Genomic DNA, 14,738 nt, shown 5'->3' on the forward strand with positions numbered 1-14,738 from the left:
ACATTGATCTAAACAAATCAGCCAAGTTAAACCATACGAGATATTCTTCCTATACTCGCACATCCCTAGCAACATGAGTAGCTTGGTTTCTTCAAGTCTATATATGACTCGATGGACATGAGTTTGAGTGAACTCCGGGAGTTGGTGACGGACAGGGAGGCCTGGCGTGCTGTGATTCATGGGGTCGCAAAGAGTTGGTCACGACTGAGCGACTGAACTGAACTGAACTGATATATGGTTACTATATAATCCTACCGTGTCTACAGACTTCATAATAATAGAATTCAAGTTCCCTGTCTTATTGACAAGGCCATAGATACGCTAGAGCTTTGCTCCTTCAACCTTCGGATGTAAACAAATTGGTTTACAGCCTCCACTTAAGAGTTCTCTCGTTTCCTTTTTTAAGCATCTTGTGCTCATGCTCAGACCTCATTTCGCAAAGAGGTCCGTCCTATTTCTGCGACCTCATGGACTGCAGCCTGACAGGCTCCTCTGTCCATGGGATTAGCCAGGCGGGAATTTTTCAAGCATACACTATTCCCAAATGTAAAATTCTTTCCCTCTGTTTTCCTTTCAAGTCACATTTGTATGATACAAGCACAGTTTACAATTCACTCCCATTTAGAGCCATCCCAGACAAACCCACAAACCCATGTTCTCTTCTACAATCCCTTTGGCACAGCTAACCTCACTCATAAAATATTTATAAGTTTATCATTTATATTTTCTACGCACAATAATTTTGTTTTGTGTTAGTCTTGTCTCCCCATTTAGAAGGTAAGCTACTTGATGAATGAGGTCTATTTCCTCTAGAAATAGAGGAAATAAGCTTTCCACAGCTTAATTAATGGATGCTGGGTCATTATTGCTGATTACAATGGTATTGTGCATTCAGGGGAGGAGGTTTAGAATCTTTCCCCACTAGTGCTTTCATGCTTTCTGGTGCTGATCTAAGGCAGTGATTACTAACATTTTGGGGTCACAGACATCCCTGAAAACCTGATAAAATCTAAGGACTTTCTCCCAGAAAAATGGCACAAAACGACACAAAGAATTTTGCATATAATTTCAGAATATGAACTTAGGAATAAGATTCCTGGCTTAAAAGCAAATGCAATTTAACTTTTAAAATTGGTATATTTCTTTGGTGCATCTAGGAGGATAGAAAATGGCAGCAAACAGTAACGATGTGACTATTCACAAAGTTTACAAAAATGGTAAGAATGACCAGAACAGGTTGATAGTTGTGAGTCCTCAGACTCTGAGATTTAACCAATCTTGGGTCTGAGCTGAGTTAACCAAATATGTGGAAAACAGCAGAAGTTTAGGAGCAAAGTAAAAACCAATGGAAGTTAAAAGTGTGAGAGAATCCCAGGCTCAATGGTATGTGCAGAAGAAAAAGACTATCAGGAAGATATTGGATGCAGGGACTGGAGCTTTACTTCTTGGCTCTTACAGCTTCTGTCCCCAAGGAAAGGGACATATAATTGCATGAAATCATTAACATGTGCAACTGACTTACAGATAAGGAAAAATTGGGATATGTTCTTCATTTACTTTTTAAGATATTCAGCATCTTAAATAGGCATATTATTTAGAGGAAATTTACTTAGAATTTTTACTTATAATATTATAATAATATTAATTATAATATTTTAAAAAGTAAGTCAACCAGTCAGAATCCTTCCTAACCTTCTTTTCAGTACCCTTCTCGGACAGTCTCTAAAAATTAAACTGATTTCAGGTGTTTTTTCATCACTTATTTTCACTGTTTTACTAATCTCTTATCTATAAGCCCAACTGTGAATGAGAAAGGGTCATATGCCAAACAAGGGAAATGTAGAAAGCAGAAAGATTTTTCCAAAGATAAAGCAGTCCATCTCTATTTGTTACCAATCATTGTTAGCCTGTCTCATTCTTCACTTTTCCTACTGTCTGTTTAAATTGAGAGTCCAAGTATTCAACAGGCTCAAAGACATTTCAGACTACTGGTCGTCCTGGTGGTGGGAGTGGGGCCTTGCCTCCATCAAGTACCATTTGCTATACATCCTCCACTTCCATCTCTGAAAAGCACCGCAAGATCAGTTAACTGCAAGAAATCACTAACACGAGGTATAAACACCTCAAAAATTACTCACATATATTAAATTGGACTTTTTATTTGTACCAAATAAACTCAATTTACCCACTGGAACTCCAGGAGATCCAAAAAGCTTTACTAGTTGAAAGGCAAACTCCTGTGATAATGGTAGCTCAAGGGAATCAAAGTAGTCAGGGCTTGTTAAATCTTGGTTATCCTGAGTTTGCAGGAACAGTAAAGGCTTCGATTCTTCCCATGTCTTTAGCTTTTCAACAAAACTTTCATTTAAGGAGTGAAGATCAGACGTGACACCAAAAGAGTACAAAGTATCAGGCTGGCTACTTAAAATTTCTGAAGTAAACCTTATATCATTTAGTTTATCATCTACTCTCCTCTGAGAGTTGAAAGCTGAAAACAGTTTCTTGCCTGAAAAAGATATCTTCCAAAAGCTAGATGGATACTGTAGCATAAGAGAAGGAATGGGGTTTCTGTAAAAATACACAGAATGCCTTGCTCTATTAAATAGCAGGTAATGAGAATAAAACTGTCCACCAACATTTAGAAGAGAATCTTTGACAATATCAAAGTAAATGTCAAAGTAAAACCATGATGGATGATAATCGAAGGTCATAATGTGTTGCTTATTCTCTTCATTATTTATTTCTGAAATTTCATCTTTTTCTTCTTTCAAAATAACTTTTAGTCCATGGCTTTCTGTTAACAAGTCATATTTCCCCATTTCTTTTACATTGGTATGACTCTGTCCCAGTAAGTTAAAGTTCGGTGCCAAACTGAAAATCCTTTTCTGCCTCCTCTTTTTATTCTCCGTTGAATGTAAGGTACTCTTCGGGATATCCAGTTTAAAGAAGTGGCTTTTAAAGATATTTGTCTCTGTTTCTATGACTGAATCTATATTCTCAGTTGGAGATGACAAGTCTTCATTTTCTATCAATAGCTTCTCTTCTATCAATGTTTCTGCACTGTCTCCTGGCCCTTCCGAAGTGGAGATCAATTTGATCAACTGTCCCCTGCTGTCAGGATGAGCCAGCTTTTGCCGTCTATCTTTCTTTGGTCTCTGTTCACATATAAACTTATGAGGTCCCTCAGGCCAGCTACCAAAATAGGGTTGTCTATCAGAGCCCAGCTGTAAATCACCATCAGACAAATCATTTGAGAAAAAAGCCCAATTATTGTTTTTAGTTGTATTTACTGCTTGTTCCTTTCTTAAAAGTTTATCTGATGTTCCGGATGTATATTGATGGCAGGGACTTGTTTCATTCAAGAGACTCTCATCTACCATCTCTCCCTTCTGCAAAAATGAACGTGGGGCTTCAACAAATTTGTCCTGGGTATTTAATGTCATGATATTCCTATTTTCAATACACTTTTCTACCTCTGTGACAGAACAGTCATCACTTGCTACATAGGAAAGATTTTGAGTCACTGTTGTACAAGAAACAGAACTTTCATTTGGCATCAATGGCAAACTTAGAAACAAGTCATTATTATCTTTAGGGATGTAATTCTTTGGTGGACTGTCCAACTCAACTACAGACATAACATCTGGCAAACTGTTTTCAGAATTTATGTCTTCCTGTCTTTTATCCTTATGGACATTCACAAAATCTCCCACTTCATTTCTCAGACCAGCAGTTAAGGAACACTCTGATTCCCTTTTGGTCTCTTCTAAGTCTTCCTCTTCACTCTGAGATGGGTCCTGATCTCCTGGTGTAAGATAATTTAAGGTTTCAAATGAGTTTTCCTCCATGATTTTATTATGACTGTTCTGCTTTTTACTTTTTTTTCTGTTTCTCTTCCTGGCTTTGCTGAACCTGTGCCCAGTTTTCTTCAAATCGCTTTCTCTGAAATATAAAAAAGAAATTTATAATTATTTGTATAACAATATAAACTAAAACATTATACTCAATGTGCAGATTTACAAATCACTAGTACAAGAGATTCTAAAGTGTGTGTGCACTTTGTACTATGGTGGTGGTTTAGTCACTAAGTCGTGTCCGACTATTGTGACCCCATGAACTGTAGCCCATCAGGCTCCTCTGTCCATAGGATTTTCCAGGCAAGAATACTGGAGTGGGTTGCCATTTCTTTCTCCAGGGGATCTTCTTGACCCAGGGATCAAACCTGGGTCTCCTGCACTGCAAGCAGGTTCTTTACTGACTGAGCTATAAACTTTAATCCTCTAAATTAAAAATGAATACACTCTGAGAAAGTTACAACTCATTTCATAAACAAATAACTTTATGAAAATCTAATGTTTTCCTTAAGATATTTAATATTTATGAAGTGTATATATATATATATATATATATGTGAAGTATACATATATATGAAGTGTATATACATATATATATGAAGTATATATAGCTTCCCTGGTAACTCAGATGGTAAAGAATCCACCTCCAATGAGGGAAACCTAGGTCTGATCCCTGGGTAAGGAAGATCCCCTGGAGAAGGGCATGCAACCCACTCTAGTATTCTTGCCTGGAGAATCCCCATGGACAGAGGAGCCTGGTGGGCTACAGTCCATGGGGGTCACAAAGAATCAGACATGACTGAGTGACTAAGCACTGCAAAGCACCAATAAACAACTTACTTTTCCCAACATCTTTGAATTTTGAAAAGTGACAGATATAGTCTAAATGACACAGCTTTAATGGCTCAAGTAATAGATTTTTCTCTAGTCATAAAAACTTTGGCAACTAAGACACTCCATCAAATTTTAAAGAACAGCTGATGATGAGCAGCCAAATTCAGTATTGGGATGATATGCTTCTAACAGGTTAGTAAGCAGTGGTTCTAAATCAGAGGCTCCACCACTGCTCTGTGGGGTGTGTGGAAATGTGGGAAGGCATTTTTGGGTCACTGGCACTTGGCACTGAGGTCAGGGGTGTTAACTATCCTGCAATGCTAGGGACAGTTTCAAGTGAAAACTTATTCTACCCAAACAAGCAGTAGCACTCTCATCAAGCACACTAAAAGTTCACAGTGCCCCTAAAAACAATCTTAGATCCTGAGGGAAAAACAGAGGACTTAGGAAATATTCTAATTTAAAATATAAAGGTTTGGTTATCTTCTCTTCCACAATGTACAGATGGAAAGGGTAAAATGTAGTGGGGGAAGGACAACAGACATAGCTGAGGGGAAAAAAATCCTGGGTAGAGGAATGGAAAATAAACAATTAGACAAGCAAACAAACACTGAAGTAGAGAAAGATAATGAGGAAAAGAGAAATCAGTCAAATTGGTTGGGCGTTGGACAAAAGAGCTTATTAAAACTACCCCAGCCTCTGGCCTGATTTATTCCATCCCATGTTGCTGGGCGATTCTCAATAGGCAAGACCCCTGAATACCTCATTCTTTGTTAACTAACTGCTGCTGCCTTTGTTTACATATTCCTTGATGTTGGTTTAGAAAGAACATTAAGATTGTAAATCAACTATTCTTCAATTAAAAAAATTTTTAATATAAAAAAGAACATTAAGGACAGCAAATTCTGAGAAGCAGTTAAGATGGGGTTTCTATAAAAAAGATGTGGAGTAAAGAATGGCAACTTTGGCAGTAACTATCGTTTATGGTCAGTTCTATCAGACTCCAGTGAAAGGTCTAGTTGAAGTCTGAGGTGCAGTCAATTGTAAAATGCACACTGCAGACGAGTCTGCTGTTCTGAAAACAAACTCCACTGTCTTCGTCCAAACACACACCATCTTGTTGTACGGCAAGGAGGAAAAGAATGAGTAGACTTTGTTGTTGCTTTATTTTTTATACCATTTATAAATGGTATAAAAGAATGAGTGTTTGTTGCGCTTTATTGGACTAAATTTCACAACAGGCCTTGTGACTCTGTGGAGTCAAAGGCACTTCATATGTAGCCACTGTCCCTTTAAACAGTTCTCTACTGCACAAGGAAGGAGAACTCTAAACTAAGGAAATGGGTTCCTATATATAGTTCATCACAAAAACGTTTATAGCTCCTTATGCCACCAGGAATTTCAAGGTCCACAATGCTACTTTGAAAACTGGCTTTTTTTCTTAAAAAAAAAAAAAAGCTGTTTAATGCACACTTATTCTGTATTAAGATTATTTAATTCCTTTATATGTACAAACTTACCTAATCTTCTAACCATAACAACCATATGTAATAAGGCAAAAGTCAGTTTTACTCCCATCTCAAAAAGGCAACTGAAACAAAGAGAAGCTTCAGAATTTTCTGTACTGCAGCCACAATAGAAAATAGCATGGAAGCTCTTCAAAAAGTTAAAAATAGAACTATGATGTGATCCAGCAATTCCACTTCTGGGAATATATCCAAAGGAAATAAAAACACTAATTCAAAGAGATATCTGTACCCCATGTTCACAGAAGCATTACATGGAAACAAGTGTCCATCAATAGATGAATGGATAAAGAAGTTGTGGAATATACAATGGACTATTATTCAGTCATAAAAAATGAGGAAATTCTACCATTTGTGACAACATGGATGAACCTTTAAGACTTTATGGAAATTGAAATCAGTCAGACAAGGAAAGACAAATACCGTATGATCTCACTTATGTGTGGAATCTAATACAAAATGAACAAGGAAAAACTCATAGAAAAAGAGGTTAGATTTGTGGTTACCAGAGGTGGGGATTGGGGTTGGGCAGAATTGGAGGAAAGGGGTCAAAAGGTACAAACTTACAGTTATTCAGTAAGCAAGCACTGGGGATTTAACATAGTAACACAGTAACTATACTTAACATTGCTATATGATTCATAGGAAAGTTGGTTAAGAGAATAGATTCTAGTTCTCACCACAAAGAGAGAAATTTTTTTCTTCTTATTGTATCTACATGAGTTGATGGATGTTAACTAAACCTATTGTGGTAATCATTTCACAATGCATGTAAATGAAATCATCTTATTGTACATCTTAAATTTACAGTAACATATGTCATTATTTCTCAATAAAACTGGGGGGAAAAAATCCCAGGGTCACATGGCTACTGGCAGGATTCAGACCAAGGCTCATTGGCTCTCCATTCTATATTCTTTACCCCTTATACAAAATTGCCCCTCAACTTGAAAAAAGAATTTTACAAAAACACTTTGCTTCTCTTTCTCTTCCTCTCATCTTTAAATTCGCACATGTCTGTAAACACAGAGATACCCAGCTGGTAAGAGTTGAGTCCTTTTCTTGGAAGCAGTTCTTGGGTCTTAACTCATACTATCACTAACCTAATAGTGTCTTGAAACTTTTTTTTTCTGATATCAAAGCAAATAAAGAACAACAGAAAGTGAGACAAGGCAGTGTGAAGCAGGACCCATCTTGCTAATCAGACTTTATGTCAAGATTTTATATGAGAAATGGAAAGACCACAGTAGATGGCTTATAATTCAGATAGGCTGATGGACACAGGGGCTCCTCCTGGAGTTTATTCATTTGTCATGGAGTAGAAGTAGTGAAGAGTAATCATATTCTGGATATATTTTGAAGGAAAGACATGCAAGAGTTGAAAATCAACTGGTTAGAGTATGAGAAAAAAGATAATGACTGCAAAGATTTTGTCTGCAATAACTGAAAGGAGGAAGAAGCCATTTGCTGATACACAGAAGCCTGTGCAAGGTATGGATTTGGAGGGAGTGCTGCTGAATCAATTGCCTCAAATTTCAGCTCAGAGTCTTAATCGGAAAATTAATCTGTCCCTATAGCAGAAGTTAGAAAGTAGAAAAGATGAGGGTTTCTCTATTTATGCCTCATGAGTTCCTATGTTTTTTTAAATGAATTATAATCTGATAATAAAGCTATAACCAACCTAGACAGCATATTAAAAAGCAGAGACATTACTTTCCCAACAAAGATCCATCTAGTCAAAGCTATGGATGTAATCCATAGTCAAGTATGGATGTAAGAGTTGGACCATAAAGAAAGCTGAGTGCCAAAGAATTGATGCTTTGGAAATGTGGTGTTGGAGAAGACTCTTGAGAGTCCCTTGGACTGCAAGGAGATCCAACCAGTCCATCCTAAAGGAAATCAGTCCTGAATATTCATTGGAAGAACTGATGCTGAAGCTGAAATTCCAATACTTTGGCCATCTGATGTGAAGAACTGACTCATCGGAAAAGACCCTGATGCTGGGAAAGATTGAAGGCAGGAGTCAACACAGGACGAGATGGTTGGACACCATCACCAACTCAATGGACATGAGTTTCAGTAATCTCAGAGAGTTGGTAATGGACAGGGAAGCTTAGCGTGTTGTAGTCCATGGGGTCACAGAGTCGGACACGACTGAGCAACTGAACTGAACTGAACAATCTGATATCTAATTAGAGAAAGGATAGTAGAAACCTAGCAATGATGAAAACTCATGATGCCTGCAGAGAATTTAACATGGATCATGAAAGAAAGAGGTGGCTTAAAAAACTATTAAAATCTGAGAGATCAGGCAATTTATTCAAGCAGTTTGCTAAAATTTAATCCAAGGAGTCTTAAGGACTGGAATTTTCATAAAAAATACAAAGCCCGAAAGTATGAAAATCAAACTAACTCTACAAGGAAGTGTGTTAGAGACCTGTTCTGACTCCCCACCATGGAAACTCTGTATAGTGACCACACTTGTCCCAGTACTTGGAACAGGCCTTCTGGAAAGAAAACACAAACGAGTAACAGGGACTTCTGAAGCATGTGGGAGATAAGAGAAGTGGTAATGGTGGTGATAACTTCTTCGAGAATGTATATGCACTGGATGTGCCTAGTCAGTACACACATTTACATATAAAGTGTAAAGGCTCATCAAACCTATGTTGTGCTCATGCTGATTTATTTAGGGATGAAAGGCACCATTAAAAGAAAAGAAGCATCATGAAATATAAGTTAGTCATGGAGAAGAAATCAGGAGAGTTGGAGGAATGGGCTGTAGCTTTCAAAAAGAAAGGAAGAAATAAGACAAGAACAAATGGTGACGTATCTCTGAAAATAAGATTTAGCTTTTAGATAATGGCTTAGAATTCAACCTCCTGGGTAGGGATACAGTATACCTTTTAAGAAACAGAAAGATAATGTTTGCTCAGGGGCAAGTTAACTGACCAAGTGAATTGTGACCTGAAGACAAAAGTGAGAGAACATCCAGATACAGCCAAATCTGGGGGAGAAAAAAGTTACTGCTTCATGTTCTTCATGAGGAAAATAATTAAGGGAGCCAGAAACATTATTTCTTATTGCAGAAGTCTATATACTAGTTCATGAAGCATGGGCAATCCATGAAGTAAAATTCAGTTAAAAGAGAGGTCTCACAGCTTTATGGGATGACTGTATTTGGTTCCAGTGTTGATTCATTAATAAGCTAGAAGGGGGATCTTGGGCAAACCAGGTCTCCCTTCTGAAACAGAGATGAAATTACCTTCTTGCAGAGTTGTAAAGATTAATATGGATGCCCTAAAATGACCTCTACCTAACTGACAGATTCCTTCCACTGCCTCTGCAGAAAAGAATAATACCAATGACACAAAATGTTTGCAGCTAGATGGCTGTTCTCTAGTACAACCACACCTTTCTTTCCCCTTTATTTAGAGCTGCATATTTACAAGGAGTCAGAGGAATTTACTCCCAAGTTTGTTTATACTAATAATTGTACTACAGTTATGTAGTTTGATTAAACATTATGTCAATCAGTACAATGAGTACAAGAACGGAAGTTTCTATAAAAAATTAAATTGAAATAAATGACCCAATAAAGATGAAGCACTAAAAAATTGTTATCAAATCCAGTTTAGGCAGGATAACCATAAACTTCTGCTTAAAAGTCACAAAAACCTATAATTTGCACTCCTATCACTTTGAAGATTTCTTTGGATTCTTCCTCCAACTTACATCACCAGAAACTGGAAATTCCTTAAACCCACACATTTATGGTCAATTAATCCGGTGCTGTAAAGAGCAATATTGCATAGGAACCTGGAATGTTAGGTCCATGAATCAAGGCAAATTGGAAGTGGTCAAACAGGAGATGGCAAGAGTGAACATAGACATTCTAGCAATCAGTGAACTAAAATGGACTGGAATGGGTGAATTTAACTCAGATGACCATTATATCTACTACTGTGGGCAGGAATCCCTTAGAAGAAATGGAGTAGCCATCATGGTCAACAAAAGAGTCCGAAATGCAGTACTTGGATGCAATCTTAAAAACGACAGAATGATTTCTGTTCGTTTCCAAGGCAAACCATTCACTATTACAGTAATCCAGGCCTATGCCCCAACAAGTAATGCTGAAGAAGCCGAAGTTGAACGGTTCTATGAACACCTACAAGACCTTTTAGAACTAACACCCAAAAAAGATGTCCTTTTCATCATAGGGGACTGGAATGCAAAAGTAGGAAGTCAAGAAACACCTGGAGTAACAGGCAAATTTGGCCTTGGAGCATGGAATGAAGCAGGGCAAAGGCTAATAGAGTTTTGTCAAGAGAACGCAATGGTCATAGCAAACACCCTCTTCCAACAACACAAGAGAAGACTCTACACATGGATATCACCAGATGGACAACACCGAAATCAGACTGATTATATTCTTTGCAGCCAAAGATGGAGAAGCTCTATACAGTTAGCAAAAACAAGACCAGGAGCTGACTGTGGCTCAGATCATGAGCTCCTTATTGCCAAATTCAGACTTAAATTGAAGAAAGTAGGGAAAACCACTAGACCATTCAGATATGACCTAAATCAAATCCCTTATGATTATACAGTGGAAGTGAGAAATAGATTTAAGGGACTAGATCTGATAGATAGAGTGCCTGATGAACTCTGGACGGAGGTTCATGACATTGTACAGGAGACAGGGACCAAGACCATCCCCATGGAAAAGAAATGCAAACAAGCAAAATGGCTGTCTGGGGAGGCCTTATAAATAGCTGTGAAAAGAAGAGAAGCAAAAAGCAAAGGAGAAAAGGAAAGATAAGCATCTGAATGCAGAGTTCCAGAGAACAGCAAGGAGAGATAAGAAAGCCTTCCTCAGTGATCAATGCAAAGAAATAGAAGAAAACAACACAATAAGAAAAACAAGAGATCTCTTCAAGAAAATTAGAGATTGCAAGGGACCATTTCATGCAAAGATGGATAAAGGACAATAAAGGACAGAAATGGTGTGGACCTCACAGAAGCAGAAGATATTAAGAGGTGGCAAGAATACACTGAAAAACTGTACAAAAAAGATCTTCACGACCAAGATAGTCACAATAACATGATCACTGACCTAGAGCCAGACATCTTGGAATGTGAAGTTAAGTGGGCCTTAGAAAGCATCACTACGAACAAAGCTAGTGGAGGTGATGGAATTCCAGTTGAGCTATTTCAAATCTTGAAAGATGATGCTGTGAAAGTGCTGCACTCAATATGCCAGCAAATTTGGAAAACTCAGCAGTGGCCACAGGACTGGAAAAGGTCAGTCTTCATTCCAATCCCAAAGAAAGGCAATGCCAAAGAATGCTCAAACTACCGCACAATTGCACTCATCTCACACGCTAGTAAAGTCATGCTCAAAATTCTCCAAGCCAGGCTTCAGCAATATGTGAACCGTGAACTCCCAGATGTTCAAGCAGGTTTTAGAAAAGGCAGAGGCACCAGAGATCAAATTGCCAACATCCGCTGGATCATGGAGAAAGCAAGAGAGTTCCAGAAGAGCATCTATTTCTGCTTCATTGACTATGCCAAAGCCTTTGACTGTGTGGATCACAATAAACTGTGGAACATTCTGAAAGAGATGGGAATCCCAGACCACCTGACCTGCCTCTTGAGAAACCTGTATGCAGGTCAGGAAGCAACAGTTAGAACTGGACATGGAAAAACAGACTGGTTCCAAATAGGAAAAGGAGTACATCAAGGCTGTACACTGTCACCTTGCTTATTTAACTTATATGCAGAGTACATCATGAGGAACGCTGGGCTGGAAGAAGCACAAGCTGGAATCAAGATTGCTGGGAGAAATATCAATAACCTCAGATATGCAGATGACACCACCCTTATGGCAGAAAGTGAAGAGGAACTCAAAAGCCTCTTGATGAAAGTGAAAGAAGGGAGTGAAAAGGTTGGCTTGAAGCTCAACATTCAGAAAACTAAGATCATGGCATCTGGTTCCATCACTTCATGGGAAATAGATGGAAAAACAGTGGAAACAGTGTCAGACTTTATTTTTGGGGGCTCCAAAATCACTGCAGATGCTGACTGCAGCCATGAAATTAAAAGACGCTTACTCCTTGGAAGGAAAGTTATGACCAACCTTGATAGTATATTAAAAAGCAGAGACATTACTTTGCCAACCAAGATCCGTCTAGTCAAGGCTATGGTTTTTCCAGTGGTCATGTATGGATGTGAGAGTTGGACTGTGAAGAAGGCTGATCAGCGAAGAATTGATGCTTTTGAACTGTGGTGCTGGAGAAGACTCTTCAGAGTCCCTGTACTGCAAGGAGATCCAACCAGTCCATTCTAAAGGAGATCAATCCTGGGTGTTCATTGGAAGGACTGATGCTAAAGCTGAAACTGCAATAATTTGTCCACCTTATGCGACGAGTTGACCCTCTGGAAAAGACTGTGATGCTGGGAAAGGTTGGGGGCGGGAGGAGAAGGGGACGACCGAGAATGAGATGGCTGGATGGCATCACCGACTCTGTGGACATGAGTTTGGGTGAACTCCGGGAGTTGGTGATGGACAGGGAGGCCTGGCGTGCTGTGATTCATGGGGTCGCGGAGAGTTGGACACGACTGAGCGACTGAACTGAACTGAACTGAATCTATGACAAAAGAGGCAAGGATATACAACAGAGAAAAAGCCAATCTCTTCATTAAGTGTTGCTGAGAAAACTGGAGGGTTACATGCAAAAGAATGAAACTAGAACATTTTTTAACACCATATACAAATATAAATTCAAAATGGATTAAAGACCTAAATATAAGACTGGAAACCCATAAAATTCCTAAAGGAAAACAAAGGCAAATACTCTTTGACTTATGGGAGCAATATATTTTTGTATCTGTCTCCTGAAGGAAAGGAAATAAAAGCAAAAATAAACAAGTGGGACCAATCAGACTTAAAAGCTTTTGCTTAGCAAAGGAAACCATCAATAAAACTGAACAATAACCTACTGAATGGGAGAAAATATTTGCAAATGATATGACTAATAAGGGATGTTAATATTCAACATATATAAACAGTTCACATAACTCAACATAAAAAATAATCTAATTTAATAATGAGCTGAATTGAATAAACATTTTCCCAAAGAGAAAATGCAAAGGCCAGTAGGCACCTGAAAAGATGCTCCATATTACTAATCATCAGGGAAATGCAAATCAAAACCACGAGATATCACCTTACACCTGTCAGAATGGCTACCATCAAAAAGGACAGAAGTAACAAACACCAGCAATGCTGTGGAAAAAAAGGAACTTTGGTACACTGGTTGGTGGGAATGTAAACTGGTGTAGCCACCATGGAAGACAGTATGAAAGTTTTTCAAAAAACTAAAACTACTGCATGACCCAGCAATTCCACTCCTCGTCACGTACCAAAAAAAAAAAAAAACAAAACCACAAACACTAATTCAATATATGCACTCCAACATTCATGGCAGGATTATTTACAGTTGCCAAGATATGGAAGCAATCTAAGTGTTATTAACGGATGAATGGATAAAGACAATGTGCTATATACAGTGAGTCCCCTACACATGAACCTCGAAGTTGCAAACTTCAAAAGATGCATATGTGCATTCCACAATGCACATATGGTATGTGTTTCACTCAACCAGGCATGAGTGAAACTCCAGCTTGTCTCCTATCGCTGATGCTCCTTCAGCTCTAACATCTTCCACCTCCCCTTTCCTCCAGTCTGTAACTCCTCTTGCCTGTTCAGTCAACGGCAGCCTCTATATGCCAGCTACTGTACTATACTACTAAACTTTTCGTTACTGTAAGATTAAATTTTTTTTTGTTTAATGTATTATTGTGTGAGAAATATTATAAACCTATTACAGTACAGTACTATATAGTCAATTGTGTTAGTGGGGTACTTGGGCTAACTTTGTTGGACTTACAAACTAAATGGACTTATGAAAGCACTCTCAGAACAGAGCTCATTCAAATGTCAGGGAAATACTGCATATATATCTATATATGGAGAAGGCAATGGCATCCCACTCCAGTACTCTTGCCTGGAAAATCCCATGGACGGAGGAGCCTGGTAGACCTGCAGTCCATGGGGTCGCTAAGAGTCAGACACAACTGAGCGACTTCACTTTCACTTTTCACTTTCATGCATTGGAGAAGGAAATGGCAACCCACTTCAGTGTTCTTGCCTGGAAAATCCCAGGGACGGGGGAGCCTGGTGGGCTGCTGTCTATGGTGTGTCACAGAGTTGGACACTACTGAAGCGACATGGCAGTGTGTATACACACACACACACACACACACACACACACACACACGAATACTACTCAGCCATAAAAACTGAATAAAATTTTGCCATTTGTAGCAACATGAATGGATTTGGAGAGAATTATACTAACTGAAGGAGAAGGCAATGGCAAGCCACTCTAGTACTCTTGCCTGGAGAATCCCATGGATGGAGGAGCCTGGTAGGCTGCAGTCCGTGGGGTCGCTAAGGGTCGGA

The 14,738-nt window shown here is 38.6% G+C and overlaps 1 protein-coding gene across 6 annotated transcripts in view; it reads right to left on the reverse strand.

The window, feature by feature from the left end:
* Positions 1-14,738, reverse strand: part of LOC129556344 (uncharacterized) — a 62,817-nt gene that overhangs the window by 4,314 nt on the left and 43,765 nt on the right. For all 6 annotated transcript variants that reach the window (XM_055426290.2, XM_088842715.1, XM_088842714.1 and 3 more), the window contains one exon: positions 2,186-3,942. In XM_055426290.2, coding sequence (XP_055282265.1) covers positions 2,186-3,942 — 1,757 coding nt within the window. The remainder of the gene's footprint in view (positions 1-2,185; positions 3,943-14,738) is intronic.

This window comes from Moschus berezovskii, chromosome 13 (genome assembly GCF_049115385.1).
Source record: "Moschus berezovskii isolate FMDL1 chromosome 13, NW_MosBer_1.0, whole genome shotgun sequence".
NCBI lineage: Eukaryota > Metazoa > Chordata > Mammalia > Artiodactyla > Moschidae > Moschus > Moschus berezovskii.